The sequence below is a fragment of the Sylvia atricapilla genome, chromosome 19, assembly GCF_009819655.1.
Source record: "Sylvia atricapilla isolate bSylAtr1 chromosome 19, bSylAtr1.pri, whole genome shotgun sequence".
Lineage (NCBI taxonomy): Eukaryota > Metazoa > Chordata > Aves > Passeriformes > Sylviidae > Sylvia > Sylvia atricapilla.
Window position 1 is genome coordinate 1,650,290 of NC_089158.1, and position 19,184 is coordinate 1,669,473.

The window sequence follows — 19,184 nt, forward strand, 5'->3', positions numbered from 1 at the left end:
ACAGCCCTGGGCACTCTCAGCCTGCAGCACGTGGTTGTCCTGGCCTGTGAAACCTCACCTGCACTGGGAGACACTTATTGTGGATGAGGGGGCCTCTTTTATTTAAAATCCAGGTAGTTTTTCCTTAATTCAAGTGAATTCTCCCTCCTCTTTGGCGTATGGATGCCCCACAGTTGAGCGTGGGGTGGGAATGAGCTGGGTGGGATGAACGTGTGCAGGGCTCTCCTGTGGGGCAGGGATGGGGCTCTGCAACTCAAACTCCTGGGGGGAAGGAAGATCTTTTGGGTTTGTCTCAGCTCTGTGCTCCCAGGCTGCTCACATTAGGCAAACATGAGCGCAAGCGCAGGAGGCCTTATGAATTTTAAACTCTTCCCTCTCTGAGGGCAGCCTCTGGGTTAGCAGGTCAGCCCATTTAGGTGAACCGTTTAGCGCGCATTAAAATCACAATTTATGCAATCTGCGCCCCGGCTTTAAAAGGATCCAGCAATCAGGTGCTTAATAAAATCACCTCCAGCCCTCCTCTTTCAGCTCGCTGCAAATAAATGCCTTTTTTAACATAATAAAAATGGATTAGGAGTCATTTTGAATTGTTATCCTAGCGAGATGTGCAGTTCGGGACACGCAGGCATGTTGGCTGTGATTGAGGGTTGTGTGTTTTGGTGCTTGCACACAGCCAGTGCCTGGGAGACCTTTCAAATAAACATTTACTGGAACATCACATTGCATGTCTGAGCAGCACAGAAAGGCTGATTGGCAGGTTCACTCCTTCTTTTGTTTCCCTTCTTGGATGAAACAGGAAAACAAAACTGAGCACGGCTTAAAAGAAATAAATTATATGAAAATGTGACTTGTCTGACTTGTTTTTGTTTTTATTTTTTTTTATAGTTTGTTTTTTTTTTTTTTTAACTTGGAAGAGTCTGAGATTTTAAAGTTATGGTTCCCACAGCAACTGTAACTCTCATTGCTTGTGTTTGTGTGTTGTACTTCACAGGACTGTATATACTATGAAATTTATGCCCTGGGTGTGGATGTAGAGCATGCAGATGTGGATGGAGCCATCCTGGGGGAATCTTCCTGTTAAGCCCCTGGGCCACATCCTGTGCTCCTTGCAGCCATTCAGAGAGGTGGTTCAGGGGTGCTGTCACCTCTGGGCAAGGTCAGGTGGCACAGCTGTGATAACAACACCCTCAGAAGTGTCCCAATCCTGTCTGTAGCTCAGTGAGGTGGTAAGCTGTGGAAAGAAGGGAAAAAAGAGATGTAATCCAGTTCTCTTTGGGCTGTAATTCAAGGAGCTGTCCCTGCTCAGCAAAGCGCTGAGACGTGTGCTGTAGGCTCATGGACTGTAATAGGAATTAAACACATTTGTAAAGTTGAGTGTGTGGTTAGGCACCTTGGTGAAGCTGTGCTTGAATGGGAATTTGAAATGTACAGGGAGAAAATGTATTTTTAGGAGATTTGCCCTGTGTATCATCATTGTTTTTTATAGAGAGAGGTGGGGTTGAGTGGTCTGGAGATCAGGACTGGATCCAGGTCTCTTTGGAGTATGTATATGTCTATAGTTTACTCTCTGGAGTACATACATGTCTATATTTTAATCCTGGTGTTTGTCTCTTCCTCTCTGGCCTTCATGCTGGCCTGCTGTCTGTCCTTGGGCCTGTCCCCACCCCCTGCCTCAGTTTCCCTGCCTGGTGCTCACTCATCCCTGGGCTCATCACTGGCCCTGCAGCATGTGGGGGTTTGGGCTGGCAGGGGCTGGCTGTGATTTGTGGGTGGGAGTGGGCTCTGCCTGACATCTTTTTGCATCCAGGGTCTGGTGGTGCTCTGTGTGTCTGGGCTGCCTGGGAGGGGATGTAGTGCCCCAGTGGATAGATGAGAGGCTGTGGACCTGAACTGTGGGAAAGCCAAAACTGGGGTGAGTGGAATTCAAGAAACCACCATGGGATCATCTGCTGTGCCCTCAGAGCTGCACAGGGTGCAAGAATGCCCTGAAGCCTCTATTTCTCATTTGAAATAAAGTAGGACTTTTCAAAAAGCATCCAGGCTTGATTAAAAAAAAAATTAAAATTGACAGTGATGGATAATCCACTACACCCCTTGGTAAATTTGTCCTAGTGTTTAATTACCTTTACAGCCAAAAAGAAAAGAAAGGAAAAGTACACAGTGTGAAGAGCCCCGAGGGTTGTGTGGTTATTGCTGGTACCTGATTGCTCACCTTAATTCATCTGCTGGGATGATGCAGGGGATGTGATGCTCCAGCACTGGGGGCTCGTTCCGGCCAGGAGGTGACAGAGTGTCCCTGAGCTGTCCTGGGGGACTGTCCCTGGAGTGATGTCCGGGGCTGTGAGAGCCCTGCTCCATCCACCAGCAGCTCAGGAGCCATGGAGCTGGTTGCCAGCATAATGTTGGACAATAAGTGGCTTCAAGTTAGGAAAGAAAAAGGGATATTCTTACTTGAGGACAGAATCTTGCATTAGTGTTGGGAGGAAGGGGCCCAGGTCAGCACAGACTCGAGGGCTGTGCTGTCAAAGTGGGGTTTGCTTTGACGTGCATGAGGGATGCTGTGATGTCTGAGGTCTGCCCAGCCCAAACCATCCCCTCTGGCCTGGCCTTTTCTTCTGTGACTTCTGCCCTTTTGGTGTGGTGGCTGGAAGACTGTCAGGGCTTGATTTCTGAACAGCTGGGCTCTGGCACTGTGACTGTGGGGCCTCAGGGATGGGGGATTCCTGCAGGGGATCACACCACACCCTGCTGTGGGGAGCAGAGCTGGAAAGGCCAGAGGCTGTTGTTGGAAAGTTTATCTGACCCCGAGGAGCAGTGGGACCCCCTTGTCTTTCACTGGCTTGGTAGGGCAGGGTGGGGATTGTGTTCAAAGCAGTGATACATCCTCTTGCTGCCCAGAAATTGTTCAGCATCTCAGGAATTCCTACAGAGTGATGGGCCTCCAATCCAACAGCTTGGCAACCTTTGTAATTTTTGTGAGGGTCCAATCTCTTGGCCTTCAGGGTGGCCTCTCCCATTGATTTCCTTTCTGGCCTTCAGATTAGTTCCAACCTTGTAGCTCTCCAGCTTCAGCTGAGCTCTGGTGCCACAAGCCCTGCAGTTCTTCCCACGTGTGGGTTGTTCCCACCATCCCTCTTCTCCCCCTTCTCCCATTCCTTGTCCTCTCCCGTGGGTCTTGCCAACACTCTGGTGCTGATGGCTCCCGCCCGGCCCAGGGCAGCGGGAGCGTGGCAGGAAGGACATTACGTGGGAGAATATGCATGTTCACAGCTCAGAGGATTAAAGGCCCGTGTTCTTATCACTGCAGAACAGAGTATTATAAATCCAGCCTTAGAATACCAAATCCCCGTGCGGCTCGGCCATTGTTTGGGAATATTAAAAAGCTCGGAGACAGAAATAATCAGTTTCCGAATGACACGTTGTCAAATAAAACATTTCTCATATTATCCCTCCTTTCCCCTTTCTCTCTCCCGCTCCCTCAGTTGGATAATTTAACACGAAAAATAGATTAAAATGAGGCTGGCTTGAAAGCCTCCTAAGTTTGACTCTTTTTTTTTTTTTTTTTTTTGTTCCCTTTTCCCCCAAAGCTCTCCTGGCGTGTGTGGTGTGGTTAAACAAGGAGCTGCCAACACGGGGTCAGGGACGAAAAGAGCACGTTGGAATTGAGCTGCCTGAGCCCGTGGTGCTCAGCCCAGAGGCTGGCACAGGCACCCCCAGCCTTTCCCAGGCAGAGCAGGGCTGTTGTCCCCGTGACTGGCAGAGCAGAGATCTCTGCCTCATGCCCAAAGGGTGTGGGAGTTGTAGCTGGGCTGGGAGCCCTTGGCTTCCTTGAGCCAGCCCTGTCATTCCTGAGTCAGAGAAGGAATGGCACACCAGTAACCCCTGTTCCTTTATGCCCTCTTGTACGTTCTCCCAAGCAGAGATCTTTATTTAATATCCACCAGGTTTATTTTCTCCAGAACATTTCCCAAGGGCAGATATAAAGTGAAACCAGCCAGGAAGATCCACAGTGCCAGGCCTGCCATGGATGCCTGAACAGCTTCCTTGGGTCCAGCTGGCACAGCTGCTCCTCCTGCAAGGCTTTTTCTGCCACTCTGACCTTTTCTGAGCATCTGGGATGTCTCTGGTTTTGCTTTTCCATGGAGAGTGAGTGCCTGTGTGCCCATGGGCGCAGAGTGCTCTGCCCTGCAGCCCCTTTCCAGCAGCAGAGTGCACAAAGGTGTGAGTGATATCCTGCTGGGCAGCTCAGGGATTTGATGGTGAAGGGATTTTGGAGAAGATTTCTGCCAGCAATCACATCCAGGGGTGTTGCTCTGAAGCCCTTCTGGACCACAAGAACCCTCCTCTCCTTGCTGTAAGGATGCTGGCATATGAGCCAGACCTGGCTTTGCAGTGGGGTTTGTTGTGCTGAAGTTTGTGGCCCTGCTGTGTCCTTATCACCTGGGCTGGCCTCCCTTCTGCTGTGCCATGGTTTCTCTCCTGCAAACTGGATTTCTGAGGAGATGCCAGTGGGTGTGGGTGGCTCAGGCCAGGGGGCTCCTGTGATGCTCTGAGGTCTGCATGCATCAGGCACTGTGGAAATCCAAGGAAACTCATGTCTGCTCTCCCAGGCTGAGGTGCCCATGCTGGTTCTTGTTTTGAGCATGGAAGGACATGACTGCTCTTCACCCTTCTGGTCCTTGAAGTGCCCTGCTACTGCAGGGCATAAAGCTGGGCAGCTCACCAAGGCCTGCCCCTCTGGTGTGCAGGGATCCCTGAGCATCCCCTGGACAGTGACACCTTTCCTGCTGGTGCAAACTGGGGAACTCAAGCTGAGCAGTGTCCTGAGCCCCTGAGTCCTGCATCTGTTAGGAACATTTTGTGGGGTAGGAGGGGATCCTGATGTGGGGGATGTTGGGATGGGCCCCTCCTGTGGCAGGTTGTGGTGCAAGGGAAATATTTCTCCTCTGCTCCAGCTCCTGAGGCCTCTCCTGAGGCCACTCATCCTGTGAGCTGCACTTTTCAGGGCCACCTCCTTACAGCTGCTCCTGTTTGGGGGTCAGAGCCGTGCTCTGGGTGCATCCTGATGCTTTGTGTGGAATGCAGAGGGAATATTTTCACCCTCTGCTTTACTGTAGAGCTCGGTGCAGCTCTGGGCTGTGGCATGCCAGGTGCCCAAGGAACTCCTGCCCTGCCCTGGCTGTTCCTGTCATGCTGCAAGCCCTGGTCACTCCTGCTGCTCCTGATTTACATACCCTGCCTTGCTTGTCTGCCATGGGATAGAATTGCTCTGATGCTGCAGAGATTAAGAGGCTGGGAGCTGGCACAGGCACAGCTCTTGTGTGTGTAGGGATGAATTTAACTTCCAGAGCAGCCAGAGGCAGGGCTGGCTCCCTTTGGTACTCCCGAGCCAGGGTCTCCTGAGAGGATGTGCTACTTCCAGGTACATACAGATATTTGGAGTTGCGTGTTTTTGGTTATGGTTTTTTTGTGGTTTTTTGTGTTTTTTCTTTTTTTTCCCTTTTTTTTTTTTTTTTTTTTTTTTTTTTTTTTTTTTTTAAATTTTATTTTTAATGCCAACATTGTTGAGAGCTGTACTGAATAAAATTTGGAGGAGAGGAAAGACAAAAGCTTAGTAGTGAAGGTCTGGGTCTGGAATGTTGTGCTGTGCCCCCAGATGTGCAGTTGATCATGAAACCACAGGGAAATCAGACCAGAAATGTTGGAGCTGGGGTAACCATGCCTTGGGAGCATTGCCTGTAAGGGGCCATTTGTTGCACCATCATTTCTGGGAAATGTGTGTCTCTGCTAAGGCTTTATTGCTCCTGGGTAACGGTTGGGTTGTTTTAACACGGTTTTTTCTCCTGAGTGGTGGGATGTGATCATCCCCATTCCCATGTGTAGGGGGCCTGGGGGTCCTAAGGAGTGAGGAGGAAAGAACAAAGTCCCTGGGAGAATGGTGGGGGTTGAGCTGGGGGTGTCACTGTGCTATTCCCAGCTGAAGGCCCCCTCTGGCATCCTCATCCACCTGTCCATGACTTCACACCTGAACGGTGGCTGCTCCATGAATCCACCTATGGGAGGCTCAGGGGCTGTTGATGGATGGTGCTCTGGGGGTTTACTCAGAGGGTGGTGAAGCACTGGAACACATTGTCCAGGGAAGTTGTGGGTGGAAGTGTTTGAGTGTGGATGGAGTGTGAGGCAACCTTGCTCTAGTGAGAGCTGTCCCTGCCCGTGGCAGGGGGTGGAACGAGATGGGCTTTAAGGTCTCATTCACCCATCGGTTTGTGATTCTGTGGACACTGCAGCACCCCATCACCCTCCCCGCTGCCCGTGCCCTGCTGACAGCTCCTTTGCTCTCCCTGCAGGGCGGGCTGATCGCGCTGCTGCTGCTGCTGCTGGTGTTCATGGTGGCCCTGTACGCCCAGCGCCGCTGGCACAAGCGCCGCCGCATCCCGCAGAAGAGCGCCAGCACCGAGGCCACCCACGAGATCCACTACATCCCCTCGGTGCTGCTGGGCCCCCAGGCCAGGGAGAGCTTCCGAAACTCGCGCCTGCAGGCCCACAACTCGGTCATCGGGGTGCCCATCCGAGAGACGCCCATCCTGGACGACTACGAGGACGAGGAGGAGGAGGAGACGCCGCGGAGGGCAGAGCCCAGCACCAGGGAGGATGAGTTTGGCAGCCAGGTGACCAGGACGCTGGAGAGCCTGGGCAGGGCCGGGGAGGAGAAGCCTGACTACGAGAAGAAAGGTTTGTGGCTCTCCTCTCTCTCTCCTGTGCTGGGAGCAGCGCGTTCCCCGGGGTATTTCGGCTAAGGCACACTTGATTGCTTGCATTTCCAAAGTCTGTCTCTCAGAAGCTGCTACACCCACCTCTGCTTATTGAAACGTTATTATGAGCCATTTAATATTGTTCACCTGCAATGCACAGTAAAATGCATTTGAATAAACAAAAGCAAAGCACATTAGTGCTGTGAGTGACTCCAGCAAGAGCAAGGAAGGGATGTGCTGGCTTGCTCTGTGCAGGGAAGGCACCTCGGGGTGCTGCTGAACCATCCTTCCCTCCTTGTGTGGGCTGCCCAGACAGAATAAGTGGCAAGGATGGGGACAGGGACTCTTTTTGACTCCATGGAGGAGCCAGGGGTAGCCTAGGTGATGCAGTGTGTCTGGAAAGCAGCTCTCTGCCCTTGTGATGCTCCTAAGTGGTGGCTGAGGTTTTGTTTCTTCCACCCTTAAGATACTCTTTCCCCTTTCAAACAAGGCTGTGATGATGGTGATGGGCATTGTTGCTCAAACAGATTTGGAGGTGCCCAGGAGTCAATGTGCCATCCTGGAGTGCTGCTCTGAGCATCCCTCTTGCCATCTCTTGGGGTGTGTCTGGCTGTTAGCAGCCCATGGGGTTAAGAGATGTTTCCTCAACCCTTTACTCAGTGAGAATGAACAAATGAAAGCCTTCATACCTTGTAACTGAGCTACCTTCTTTCTTCTTCCATAGTCTCTTCTTTGTTTTGCTTTTCTATAAATTATTTAGAGTTGTGTGAGTGGGGAAGACAGCAGTAACTGCATTTCAGTGCTCTTCAAAACAAAACAGCAAACAAGATTTAGAGCAGAATATTAAACTATCCCAGAGCTTCAGGAACTGGCAGTGAGAAACACAGACTGAAACTCCCTGCCCCAAGCTGGAAGCTGCCTGTAGGATACCTGGGCTGGGAGAGATGTTCCCAAATGCTCCCACCACCTCTGCTTGTGATGCTGTCAGGCTTTGAGCCTTGGATCAAGGCAGGTTTGTGCCTTGCCTAGTCTGATCCTTCCAGACTCTGCCAGTTCACCATATGTTTCGTCCCAGATGGGCACTTTTCCCTCTTGGATGAGGCTCTGCTCAAGGAGCCAAGCTATGGTTTGTGCTACTTACTCTTCTCTGCTGAAGCTGCTTAGAGGCTGGATTGCTCAGGATGAGGTGGCTGTGGTTCAGATCCAGGGTTTCTAGACTTCAGATATAAATGTGTGACCTGGTGGCACACGCAGAGGAAACGTGGTGATTCGGACATGCTGCTCCCCAGTGCTGTGGCCTGCACATGGGCAGCAGTCACAGCTGGATTCCTGTGGGGATGGACACGTGGGGTGGGGAAGCTGCAGCTGGTGTGAGCAGACACCAGGTATCTGGAGATCCCCAGGGACTGGGAGCCAGTTCTGCTCAGACATGGCTTTGCAGCTGGATTAAAGGTGGATGCATTAAGGGACACGCAGCTGGAGCGTGGCTGTTTTGCCACAACGAGATCAGCCTTTCCCTGGTGCCCGGCTGGCACTGCCAGGTTCCATTGTGGTCACTGGGGATGGGTGTGGAGCTGTGCCTGCATCCCAGGGAACCCACCAGCTCCCAAGGGAAAAGCCCTCCTGGCTGCTCCTGCTGTGCTGCCTTGTGATAAGACATCAGCTGGGACTTGTCAGCAGGCTCCAAGCGGTATCATCGCAGGGGCTGTCAGCACAGGCTCTTTCAAGTGTCACTTCCCAGCATTAATTACCAGGGATGGCAATTCCAGTGGAGATGGAGCAGTTCTGTTCACCCTGCACCTGCCTGTGCTGCAGCTTCCCCACTGGGCTGGGCACTGATGGAGCTGCAGGTGCTGGGTTGTGTCCTTCCCATCACTGGGGATTTGCCCACCCCACGCTTGCTGTCTGTTGGGTCAACTCTCCTTTCCATGAGGGAGACTTTGGGGTTTTTTATTCACCACTCCTGGATGTATCTCCATGGAATCAGGCTGGGAATTGCTCTGGATGGCTCTGCTCCCTCCAGTCCCTGCCCTGGAGGCTTGAGCAGCACAAATGTTTTGCAGATCACGGCTCAGCGAGCCAAACTTTCCTCCCCAGCTCAGGCAGCGATGTGGATGGGAGGGATGCTCCCGTGTGGTGCCAGAGCATCTGAAGTGAATCCCAGCACAAACAAAACACAGGAGTCATGTGCTGAATAATGACATCTAGCAACAAGCGTGTCTGAGTGATAAAGTTAATGAAATTACAGGTTCTGACCTGATACCAGGCTCTGCTGTGGGGAGATAAACAGCAGGGCAAAGATGAGATGTTTATTTCTCCCTAGCTGCAGTTGTAATCTGGATGCGCTGTGCAGAGCCATTAACGTTATTACTGTTATGCAAAATCATTTTTGACTTGGGGGAAAAAAAAAAAAAAAACGGGAGCAAAGAAAGAAAAATCTCCCAACTGCCTAGAAAATGTAAAGCTGACAAAATTAGAATTACAGCAGGAGCACAAGCTGACCTGGTGACATTGCACAGAGCCCAGATGAATTTAGACAGAAGAAAATCCAAGGCAGTTTAGGAAGAAAAGTAGAAAACGAGTCTTTTTTTTTTTTTTTTTTTTTTTTTTTTTAAATAATAAAATGAAATGGAGCAAGGCAGGAGGCAATAGCCAGGCTGTCCTAATTATCCAGAAGGATCCCTTGAGCTGGGACGGAGAGGGGACTGCTCTGCCTCCTGGTGAGTTCTCTCTGGCAGTTAAAAGGTGTCTAGGGTTTTGTGCTCAGTGGGCTCTGCTGGTGTGGGGTGCCATTTCTGGGGTCTTGGTCTTTGCTGGGGAGACCTTCCCTGTCTGAGCTCTGCTGTGTACACGGGGTTCAGTGATTCCGGGAATTTGGGTAGATTTGTGCAGATGTTGTCCCTTCCTCACTGCCTCTCTGTCCTCACTTCACTGTGGAGTTCCCAGTCCATGCTCCTCCTGAGTTCTGCTCTCCTGCTTTTCCCAAGCAGACGGCCTCAAGCTCCATCCCTCTGGGAATTCCTCACTTGCTTTTCTCTTTTAATATACATGGCTCTCATCCTCACTGACACAGTGAGTGATCCTCTCATCCTACAGCAGCAGGAGCCCTTTGTTTTTCCATCAAGTCCTGTTTGAGGGGCTTTGGGCCCCAGTGCACTGTTGCATCCCTATCTGGGATGCACTGGATACACAGTGGTGGAGTTGGTAAATGAAGGTAAATCCAACAGGCTCAGTATGGGATTGCCCACAAGTTCCTCACAAAGATTTTGCCAAACCAAATCTCCCAAGGATCAGTGAGAAATAGAACTTCTGCCTGGTGAAAACTGAGGAGAAATCAGACTTGAAAACTGACTATCTGCAATTCCACTCCTGCAACAAAGGACCCATCTTTATTCCTCAGATTCTTTCATGTTTGGAAAAAGAAGATTTCAAGCAGGTCTTTGTGCTGGCTTCACAGGCTCTGCAGTCTGGGTATGGCCTCCAAGTCTAGACAGGAGACAGGACTTATTACTAATGGTTCCAATGATTAATACCATGGGCATATCAAAGTGTGGTTGTGCACTCATCTTGAATTCCTCTCCTGGACTTACTTCTCCCCTGCTGTGTTGGCTCAGGTAAACCTCTGAAGTTTCTCTTACTTAATCCATGGATGCTTTTCTCAGCAGTGGTACTGAGATGCTTCTGAGCATTCCTGAAAGATGGTCTGGCTCCTAGAGTGCACCTGGAGATGTGGATCCAGCTCCACTCTGCTCTGGTAACCCTGGTCATGTCATTTAATGGTCCAGTCCTCATCTGGGGGCTGGAGAGGGAGCCAAGCCAGACAGCAGCCAGGGCAGCTTGAGGAAATATTGAGAACTGCTGATGTCAGGGCTCATGGTCCCCCCAGCCTCCCAGCCAAGCTGCTCTGGGTGGTGCAGTCCAGGACAACTGTGGGAGAAGGGATTTAGGCAGGGGAGACAAATGGCTTTGAGGTGACAGCAAGGAGCAGGGGAAGGATCTTGATGACGGCAAGAGAGAGTTTCCTATGCCCACCATCAGCACTCGAGTAGCTGTTCTGGTGGCCACATCTCAGTTTTGTTTTTCCTTCCAGTGGAGACAGCTCTGGGAAGAGGTAAGACAGTGCTCTGGCCTGAAGGCAGGATGTTGGGGCTGTGGAAAGGAACATTTTGGGGGCTGAGCTGTGCAAGAAGAGGGCAGGTCGTTAAGCTGTTCCCTAGAGCTGCCATTCATTGCAAATACCCAAGCTCTGCAGCATCTTGGAGATGAGACTTAGAGAAGGGTGTGAGTTGGGGGTGACACCCTCACAGTGTGCAGGTGATGGTGCTGCTCTCCACACTGGAGAAGGGAGACCCCTCAGGCAACAGGAGCTGGATGTCTGCCCTGATGAGGATGTCACTGAGGTGTCCCTGCAGGGACACTGGTGCCTGTCTGTGCCACCCCTGGTGCCCCTGCTGGGGCTGGGAGCCACTGTCTGCTGTTGGCTCGGCGAGTCAGGTGCAGTTCCACCCTGATTCCCAGCATTAACCAGAGGCTTTCTGAGCCTTTAATAAATAAAGTGATGGCTTAACGTTTGCTGGGGCTGGAGAGTGAAATGGGACACATCAGGCCAGCATCTGATGTGTCTTGGGGCTCTTCTTTCCAGTGACCTGATAGGATCATGACCCTCTTTGTACGTGATCAGCTTTTCCCAGCTCTAATCCTAGCCAAGTCTTTCCGTAATTTATAGAGAACTCTGAAAATATATATTCTCATAGCCTGCCAGTGAAAAGTGAATTTTTTGCAGTCCTCCAGTCCTGTCTGAAAAAAACAGCTTCAACTTTCAGCTTTAAAGAAAAAGAAAAAGAAAAAAGAAAGAAAGAAAGAAAGAAAGAAAAAGTGGGGCTTGAGAGGGCAGGAATTGGCTCCTAATTCAGGGAAGCACTTCCAGACATGCTTAGGTAGTGTCTCTACCTAATAGTTAATAGAGATGTTTTCGATGTTTTCAAGTCCAGCAAGTTCAACTGTAACTGAATTGAATTAATTAATGAAAGGAATGAGGGCCCCAGTCACAGATGTGCCATTGGGTCTTTGGCTCTGTGGTGATGCCAGCTCAGGCTTCAGTGTGGATTTGAAAATGTCCTGACCTGCCAGGGAAAAGCTGTGCTTTACAGAGATAAACACAGTCATAATTAATATATTAATACATTAATATATTAACTGCCTTTGGAGATCTCAGTGGAGAGGAGCCAGGCTGGAGCTTTAGGTTTGTTTTGATCATCCTGTTGAAATGGTTACCTCCACCCCAAATCTGGGTTATCCCCCAGTGTGAGGGGAGGGGATGGTGGTGCTGTGGGACGTGGTCCCCCTCCCTTACACCCCCAAGAAAGTGGATCAAAGCAGCATCACAGCTGTGTGGGAGCACGCTCAGGTCATCTGTCCCACAAGAGCCATATCCAACATACTCCTGCCCCTAGGAATGGTTCAGAAGGGACAGGGAAGCTCCTGGGGTTTGGGGGTTTCCTCTGGTCCTGCAGTCCCCAGCACATGGGTTTTGTGGCCCATGCTTAGTGATTAATTAAGGTTTAAACAGCTCGGGTCAGCCAGGGCTCGTCCTGGCCCATGGCAGCTGTTGCTGTGGAAAAGAGGCTGGTGGGGTGGGCTCCTGATAAGTTTTATTGTTTTTCTCCCTTCAGTTTGCTACAACTGGTTCATTAATTTTGTGAGACAGAGGAGGGAAGAAACAGTTGGAAAAGCGGCTTTGAATGGTGCCATAGGGACTGGAGCAGAAACAGGGTGGTTTATTATGCCAGCATTTTGCTGAGCATCCTAAAGAGGTGCTGGATTTGTGAAGTCCTCCTGCTTTGCAAGGCTTGGACTGGTCTCACCCTGACACTCCACAACAGCACCCCAGGTTGAAGAAATACCCTTGGTTGCCCCCTCTTCCAGCCACAGCTGGGTGACTTCTGGTTCCTCAAGTCAGCAGCAGCTCTTGAAAGAGGATTTTACTGGAGTTTTGTGGGGCTGCAGATGCCCAGTGGGGATGTCATGGCAGTTTCATGTGCAGGAGTCCTGATTCCCCAGGTGTCCAAAGTGTTTTCCATCCAGGCAAAATCACAAGCTCACAGAAGATAAGCTGTGAAGTGTTGGCTGTCCAAGGAAAATAAGCCATCAGGAACTATATTTATATAAATGCCAGGCACACATTGTTCATCACTTTGTGCATCACTATGAATGTTTGATAAAGCACTACATTATTTAGAAGTGTAGCTGGGCTGTGGGACAGTTGTTGACCAGGATTAGCTTCAAGATGACTTTTTTTTTTTTTTCCTCTTTTATATTTTCTTCCCCTGATGGAAAATCTAAAAAAATAATATGATGGTTGTTTATTTGCCTTGGGGGATGTCAGGTGTCCTTGCCTCTCCGGAGTTTCACGGCTGGGTTGCATCTTGTGTGCAATGCAGAGGACCTGGGAGAGCTTCAGCTCTGACTGGGGCTGTCACAGAATCCTGGAATGGTTTGGGTTGAAAGGAACCTAGAAAACCATCTGCTTCCAGCTCCCTGCCATGGGCAGGGACACCTTCCACTAGACCACGTTGCTCCAGGCTCTATCCAATCTGGCCTTGGATACGGATGAAGGAGAACAATCCCACAATGTTCCCCATTTCTACTGGAAGTATGTAGCTGCTGGTTAGAACTCAGCCCTTGGGATGTGGGGCTCAGAGCCTCTGGAGCTGTCACCTGAGCAAGTGATGGGTTTGTCTCAGACCACAATACTCAGCCCTTTTTCTCCTTGGCTTTTAGTGGCATTGTGGCTCCACCAGTCGGCATGTGGAGATTTTCTCCCATCATTCCATCTCAGACTTGTGTTTTTTTATGGGGAAGGGAGCAGGGAGGGCAGCTGCAGCACCAACTCTTCACTCTGTTTGCGTGTCCTCTTCCCATCGGTTGTGTTTCACCTGGCTACAGCACTGAGACAGTTTTGTCAGCCTGCGCCTAAGGAAGATGGATTGAGGTTGGGCACCTGCGCTCATACTGGGTCTGCAGGCACCTTCCAGCCCCATTTATCATTAGGCACTGACCTCCCTGAAGGACCAGTGGGAGAGGAAACTTATTAACAAGGTGCTTCAAATCAATCCTTTCTGACGGCCCCGCTGAGTTACGGCATTTGCTGCGACTCTCCCACTGGGTCCTGTGAGTGTGGCAGTGCTCAGCCTCTCTTCTTTACCTGCATGGCTTGGAATAGGTTTGGTTTTGATATCCTGGGCTTTCTGGGTGTTCCCAGGTCTTCTCCTGAGCCAACAAACCAGCTCTCAGCTCATTCTCTCCTGCCTGCTGCCTCCACCCATGTGCTCAGTGCAAGAGGTCATTGGTCCTTTTGGTGCTGATTTTGGAGCTGGAGCTCCTGGCCACATTGAGAGATTTTGGTAGTTTGGCCTTCTCCTCTGGGCTGGCATTACTCCCTCATTCATCCTGGCGTGTGGTGCAGCACTGTCAGTACTGTGAAAAATGTCACCTTGTCTGCTGGGCAGAGGAAATGTATTTTCTAACTCAAAAGTTCATGCTGCTGAGCACGGAGCTGGGTAGTGGTGGAGACTGGAGAGGGGCCACTGTGCCACATTTCCCCCATACTGGCCAGCTGTGCCTGTTCCTGGAGCCCTGTCCTGCCCACTCCTATCTTTTGGGGTGCTGGCACTTGCTCACAGTCCCTTGACAGATGCCAAAGTGCTGCTGCTGCCTCCAGGTTCGTCCCCCAGACGATGGTTCGTTCCTCAGACAGATGGGATTTTTTCCTGCCCTCAGTGAGTCCCTGCCTCAGCTGGCTTCCTGGGGCACTGTCTCTTCTGGCTCTGCAGAGCTGCAGGAGCTGTGTGGTGGAGAGGGAGCTGGAGGTCAGCACTGTGCTCTCAGCCAGTTTTTCTCCTCCATGCAACATTAGCCCCGACTGTTCTGTGTGCCCATTAGCGCCAAATCGGGAAGCTTCCTCCAGAGTGTTCTTATTTAACTTTTCAATTATTTGATAACTTGAGGAGCATTAGCTGATACTGAGGGTCTGCCCATCTTCCCTCATCCTCTCTGCTCACTGCCTAAGCAAAAAAAAGTTATGATGTCTCATAAAAACTCCTAAGTTAAGGGGTTTATTAGAGCAGAGGAAATGGGAAATGGAGTCTGTGTTGGACTGAACCTCCTCAGTGCTGGGGCAGGGGGAGATGGGGCAGCACCCCACCTCCAAAGGCTTTTCCTTGCAGGACAAATGGGATAAAGAAATAAATGCCCTGTACATGTTAGGGGAGGGTGTGCTAGAAAGTCTTTGCCCCATGGAAGAGCTGAGGGTTTCCTGGGCAGAAACAGCTCCTGGGAAGGAGCAGCTGGAGCAGCCCCAGGAGTGCAGGGACCCATCAGCTTTCAGGAGGTGCTCTCCAGGCAGAGGTGTGCGGCAGAGGTGGGACTGTCGGACCGCGGCTCTTCAGCATTTGATCTTTCCTAATATGTTTATAATTACATTGCATTACCTTAATTACCAACAGGAGAAGTGGGGAGAGCTGAGGGGAGGGAAGGGAGGGAGTTGGAGAGGCAGGGACGGCTCAGGGTGATGAGTAACTCACAGCCTCCATCCACGAGGCCACGGCTGCGGCTGGAGTTGGAAATGATGCCATTAATACAATGCTTATTCATTTCCCATCGTAAAAAAATGGAAGCGCATTCCGAAGGAAATTAACATTCCGTGACATTTTCCGGTAAACGGTGAGTTTGCACACATGAGTGGAGGCAATTAGCTGGGAAGCGACGGAGCGCCGTGACTGGAGAGAGGATGAGGAGGGGTCAGGGCAGCCGGTGCTGGCTGGGTGCTGCCGTGGGCTCCGGCTCTGCCCAGCCCTTCCCAGGGGGATGAGGATCCTGCCTGTTCCTGTGCACCCAGCTGCAGTGAGCATGGGAGCTGCAGGTGTTCTCTCCTGCTCTCTGCAGGTGGGGGACGTGGCAAAGCTTGGCCATAAAGGCGAAGAGCAAAGAGTGGGCGCATGTCCAGAAGGGTTTTGGGGTGCCCTGGAGTCCCTGTCCCCACTGCAGGATGTCGTTCTCCATCCCCCTCCCACCGCACACCAGCCTTTCCCAGCATCCCCTTTACCGTCACGCTCCTAAAGCTCTATTAGAACCCAATGGAGACTTTTTCCCAGATTTGTTAAACTACTGAAAACTTCTGATCCTATCAGGACTTTTTTTTTCCCTGCCTCGTACCAGATAAGGGCTGTGCTGGCTCTGAGCCCAGAGCTGAGGGTGGTGGAGAACGGGGTAGGGAAGCAGTCATCTCATGAATATATGAAGGAGGAAAGTACATTTGTTCAGTTTCCTTCAAAGGAGACATCTTGAATAAAACTTTATCTCTTCTTCTGCTTCCCTCCCCCTCCAATTTGCAATTGAAATCAGACTTTTGCGTATAAAGATCTATTTTTATAGTGACAGATTTATTAATGTATATAATAATCTATTAATGTATTAATAGCTGTGTATTAATAGCTATGTATTAATAGCTGTGCTAAAAAAATGTATACAGCCTCTATTTTAAAACTCAACAAAAAGGGCCAGGAGAGAGAAGAAAGAAAAAGTCGACATGGAATACGAGGCTGTTTTTAAAATGCTTTTGGGTTCCTCTCTCCTTGCTGTGTGTGAGAACCCCATTTTGTAAAAGAGCTTTTTGGAGATCCTCCTTCATCCTCGCTTTTGATGTTTTTTTAAAATATATCCATATATATGGAGAGATATACGTTTAAATAAAAATATAGTTATGGAGATAAATTTATATATATGTATTTAAATAAAACAGATATATATGTCCTGAATTGCTTGTGGAATGCAACCAGCGGCTTTCCTGTATTTCTTCAGCACAGTGGCTGCGTGTGGCACTGGACGTGGACTGCTGGAGGTCTGGGGACCAAGGGGAACAGGCTCTCTTGCTCGAGGGGGGTTTGGTGGCTGGAGAAACACAGGGAGAGGTGAAGTTCCCAGTGTTTCTCCTGCCTTTGCCATATTCCCTGTGCTCTGTGGCAGGATGTTGCTCTCCGGATGTGTTTTGCTCTGAGTACGTGCGGAGCTGTTGTACAAATCTCTCCCACTGTCATCACATCAGCATCAGTGTAATTACCTAATTTTATGCTACTAAAGCTCTGTGCTTTGTGGAGCTCGGTACTTTCAGGGTGGCACTGTTGAAAATCAGTCCACATCCCACTCTCAGAACAAACACCGTTAGTTATTTCATGCTTCGAAAAGCAACAAACACCCATTATTTAGAGCTGGTGAGAAATCAGGGCTTCCACCATGTGGAAAACTTCCAGTATTGTGAAATTTATGCTTGTTCCAAAATAGGATCAGAAAGTCAATTTCTTGAAATACTTCGTGGAACAGAATTTTCTAAAATATTGATCCAGAAACATCAAAATGAGCTTGCTGAATATCAGGAAGTTGATTTGGAGGAAACAATTACAACATTATTAAACTGGCATGTTCCTGGTGTTCCCGTGGCATGTTAGGGACGTGGTGATGTATTAGACCTTTAGAGCCCATGTCAGTGGTTCCCAGGAGAGTCCCCTGCCCTGTGCCTAAAGAAAACCAGATTATTTGCAAAATACTGGAAGTAGTCAGTGAAAGAACAAGAGAGTCTTTGTGAAGAGCCAACGTCTGAAGTGAAGGGGCTTCATCCTCCATGTGACCATGCAGGTCAGGAGGTAAAAAGCCCAGTGACCTTGGCTTCTAATTGTGCCCAAACTTTTTCCATTTAATCCTTGATTGAGTTTGTCTTGTTGCAAAAAGCCAAGCAGCTCCTGAGATGCTCTGGAGTTATTCTGGGAGCATTGTGGCCACTATTAATATTGAGAGATCGATAACTTGCCTTCTGACAGCCAGAAATCAAAGAGAGGAATGGGAAAACCACATGCTTAAAAACCTGTATTTTATAAAAAATATGTTTTATCCCATACCTAACACGGGAAGCCCTGACAGAAGCTGCTGTTGCCTCGCCAGTCCTGCTCCTGCAGCTGTGGGACTGCAGGTGTTGTATGAGCAGAGCAGGGATGGTTGTGGCTCCAGGAAAAGAACCTTTAAGCCAGACACCAAAGACTTTAAGGCTCAGGGAAGTTGGCACCTTTGCAGACCTTAAACCTCACTGTTCTGTTTTAATAAGATGCAAATCCAAGCTGTAGGACTATCCAGCTCTCCCACCACCAATGGCACCACGAGGTTTGAGCCTGGCTTGGGGAGAAGCTGCCCCACTTGGTGTCCTCAAGGCCATGTCTGAAGACTAAAACACCTCAGCAAATCTGAGAGCTTTTTTCTGGTATCTGTGGGGTATTTCCATCACTGCCTGGCTTTGTTGGCTGGGAACAGGTTGCATAGTCAGAGGGGTTTTGTAGTGCCTTGAGAATGTCTTGGAACAGTGGAGACAAAACCCAAGTGCAGCTGGTGGGGGTTTACAAATAGTTCATCTCTCAAACAGGGTTTGTGGGTGGCTGCACTGATCCAAGCCTGGGACTCTGAGATGGGGAATCCCCCCTGGGTTGGTGAGGTCCCACGTGTGGCATGTCCCCAGAACAGCCCCCTGTACCCATCCTGTGTGCCTGGGAGGGTGCAGCCCTCCTGCCTGTGCTGGAATGAGTGCTGCTGCTTCCCATCTCCATTGCGATGTATTTTTACCCAAACATTGCTCATATTGTTCAGCTGATGACTACTTTTTTTGTTGTTGTTGTTGTTGTAATTTTTAAGCCAAACAACATATTTCCCCACTGCAATTTGTGCCAGCAGAAAGGAAGGAGGAGAGAATGTCTCTGGGTGGGAATTGTTTTGTGGGAGACGTGCAAACAAATAGGGGAGTCATAAGGAGAGCAGATCGCTTTTCAAATAGAATATGGAGGTGGACAGGAGGGAGGTGTTCATCAGGAATGTGTGCTGTGCTTTGCAAAGGTAGGGTGACCTTCAGCTGTGTCCTTAAAGTGCTGCCAGAGAGGGAAGCTGATTCTGTGGGGGCTGGAGAGCCTCGTGATTCCCCTGCTCCTGGGAGGAGATGGAGATCACAGCCTCGTGCCAAGCCTCGAGGTGGATCTCACCACCTCTGCCAGCCTGGAGAATCTCTCAGCACGGTGACGAAGATGTGAGCTCAGAAGGCCGGGTGGATTTCTCCTGGAAAAGTGGGGAGGGGAGAGAAGGCGTTTGGCAAGCTCTGCTCGAGGGGAGGACGGTCCTGCTGCCTCTGAAATGTGCCGTGCTCGGGCAGCGCTGGGAGGAGCTGCTGCCTGGGCACTGCTGACGTGGCTGTGTCGTGCCAGGGAGCGGTGTGTAGGTGCTGTGGAGGTGCCAGGAGCTGCTGGCTGAGCCTGTCTTTGGCACAGGCAGTCCAGGAGGGGCTTACAGGGTGGTGTAGAATAGAGTAGTTCAGCTGGAAGTGATCTACAAGGATCATCTAATCCA

The 19,184-nt window shown here is 50.2% G+C and overlaps 1 protein-coding gene across 1 annotated transcript in view; it reads left to right on the forward strand.

Annotated features, from left to right (window-relative positions):
* The window catches only part of ASTN2 (astrotactin 2), a 317,145-nt gene that overhangs the window by 73,206 nt on the left and 224,755 nt on the right, over positions 1 to 19,184 (forward strand). Inside the window, exon 3 of the mRNA XM_066332467.1 lies at positions 6,348 to 6,732. Coding sequence (XP_066188564.1) covers positions 6,348 to 6,732 — 385 coding nt within the window. The remainder of the gene's footprint in view (positions 1 to 6,347; positions 6,733 to 19,184) is intronic.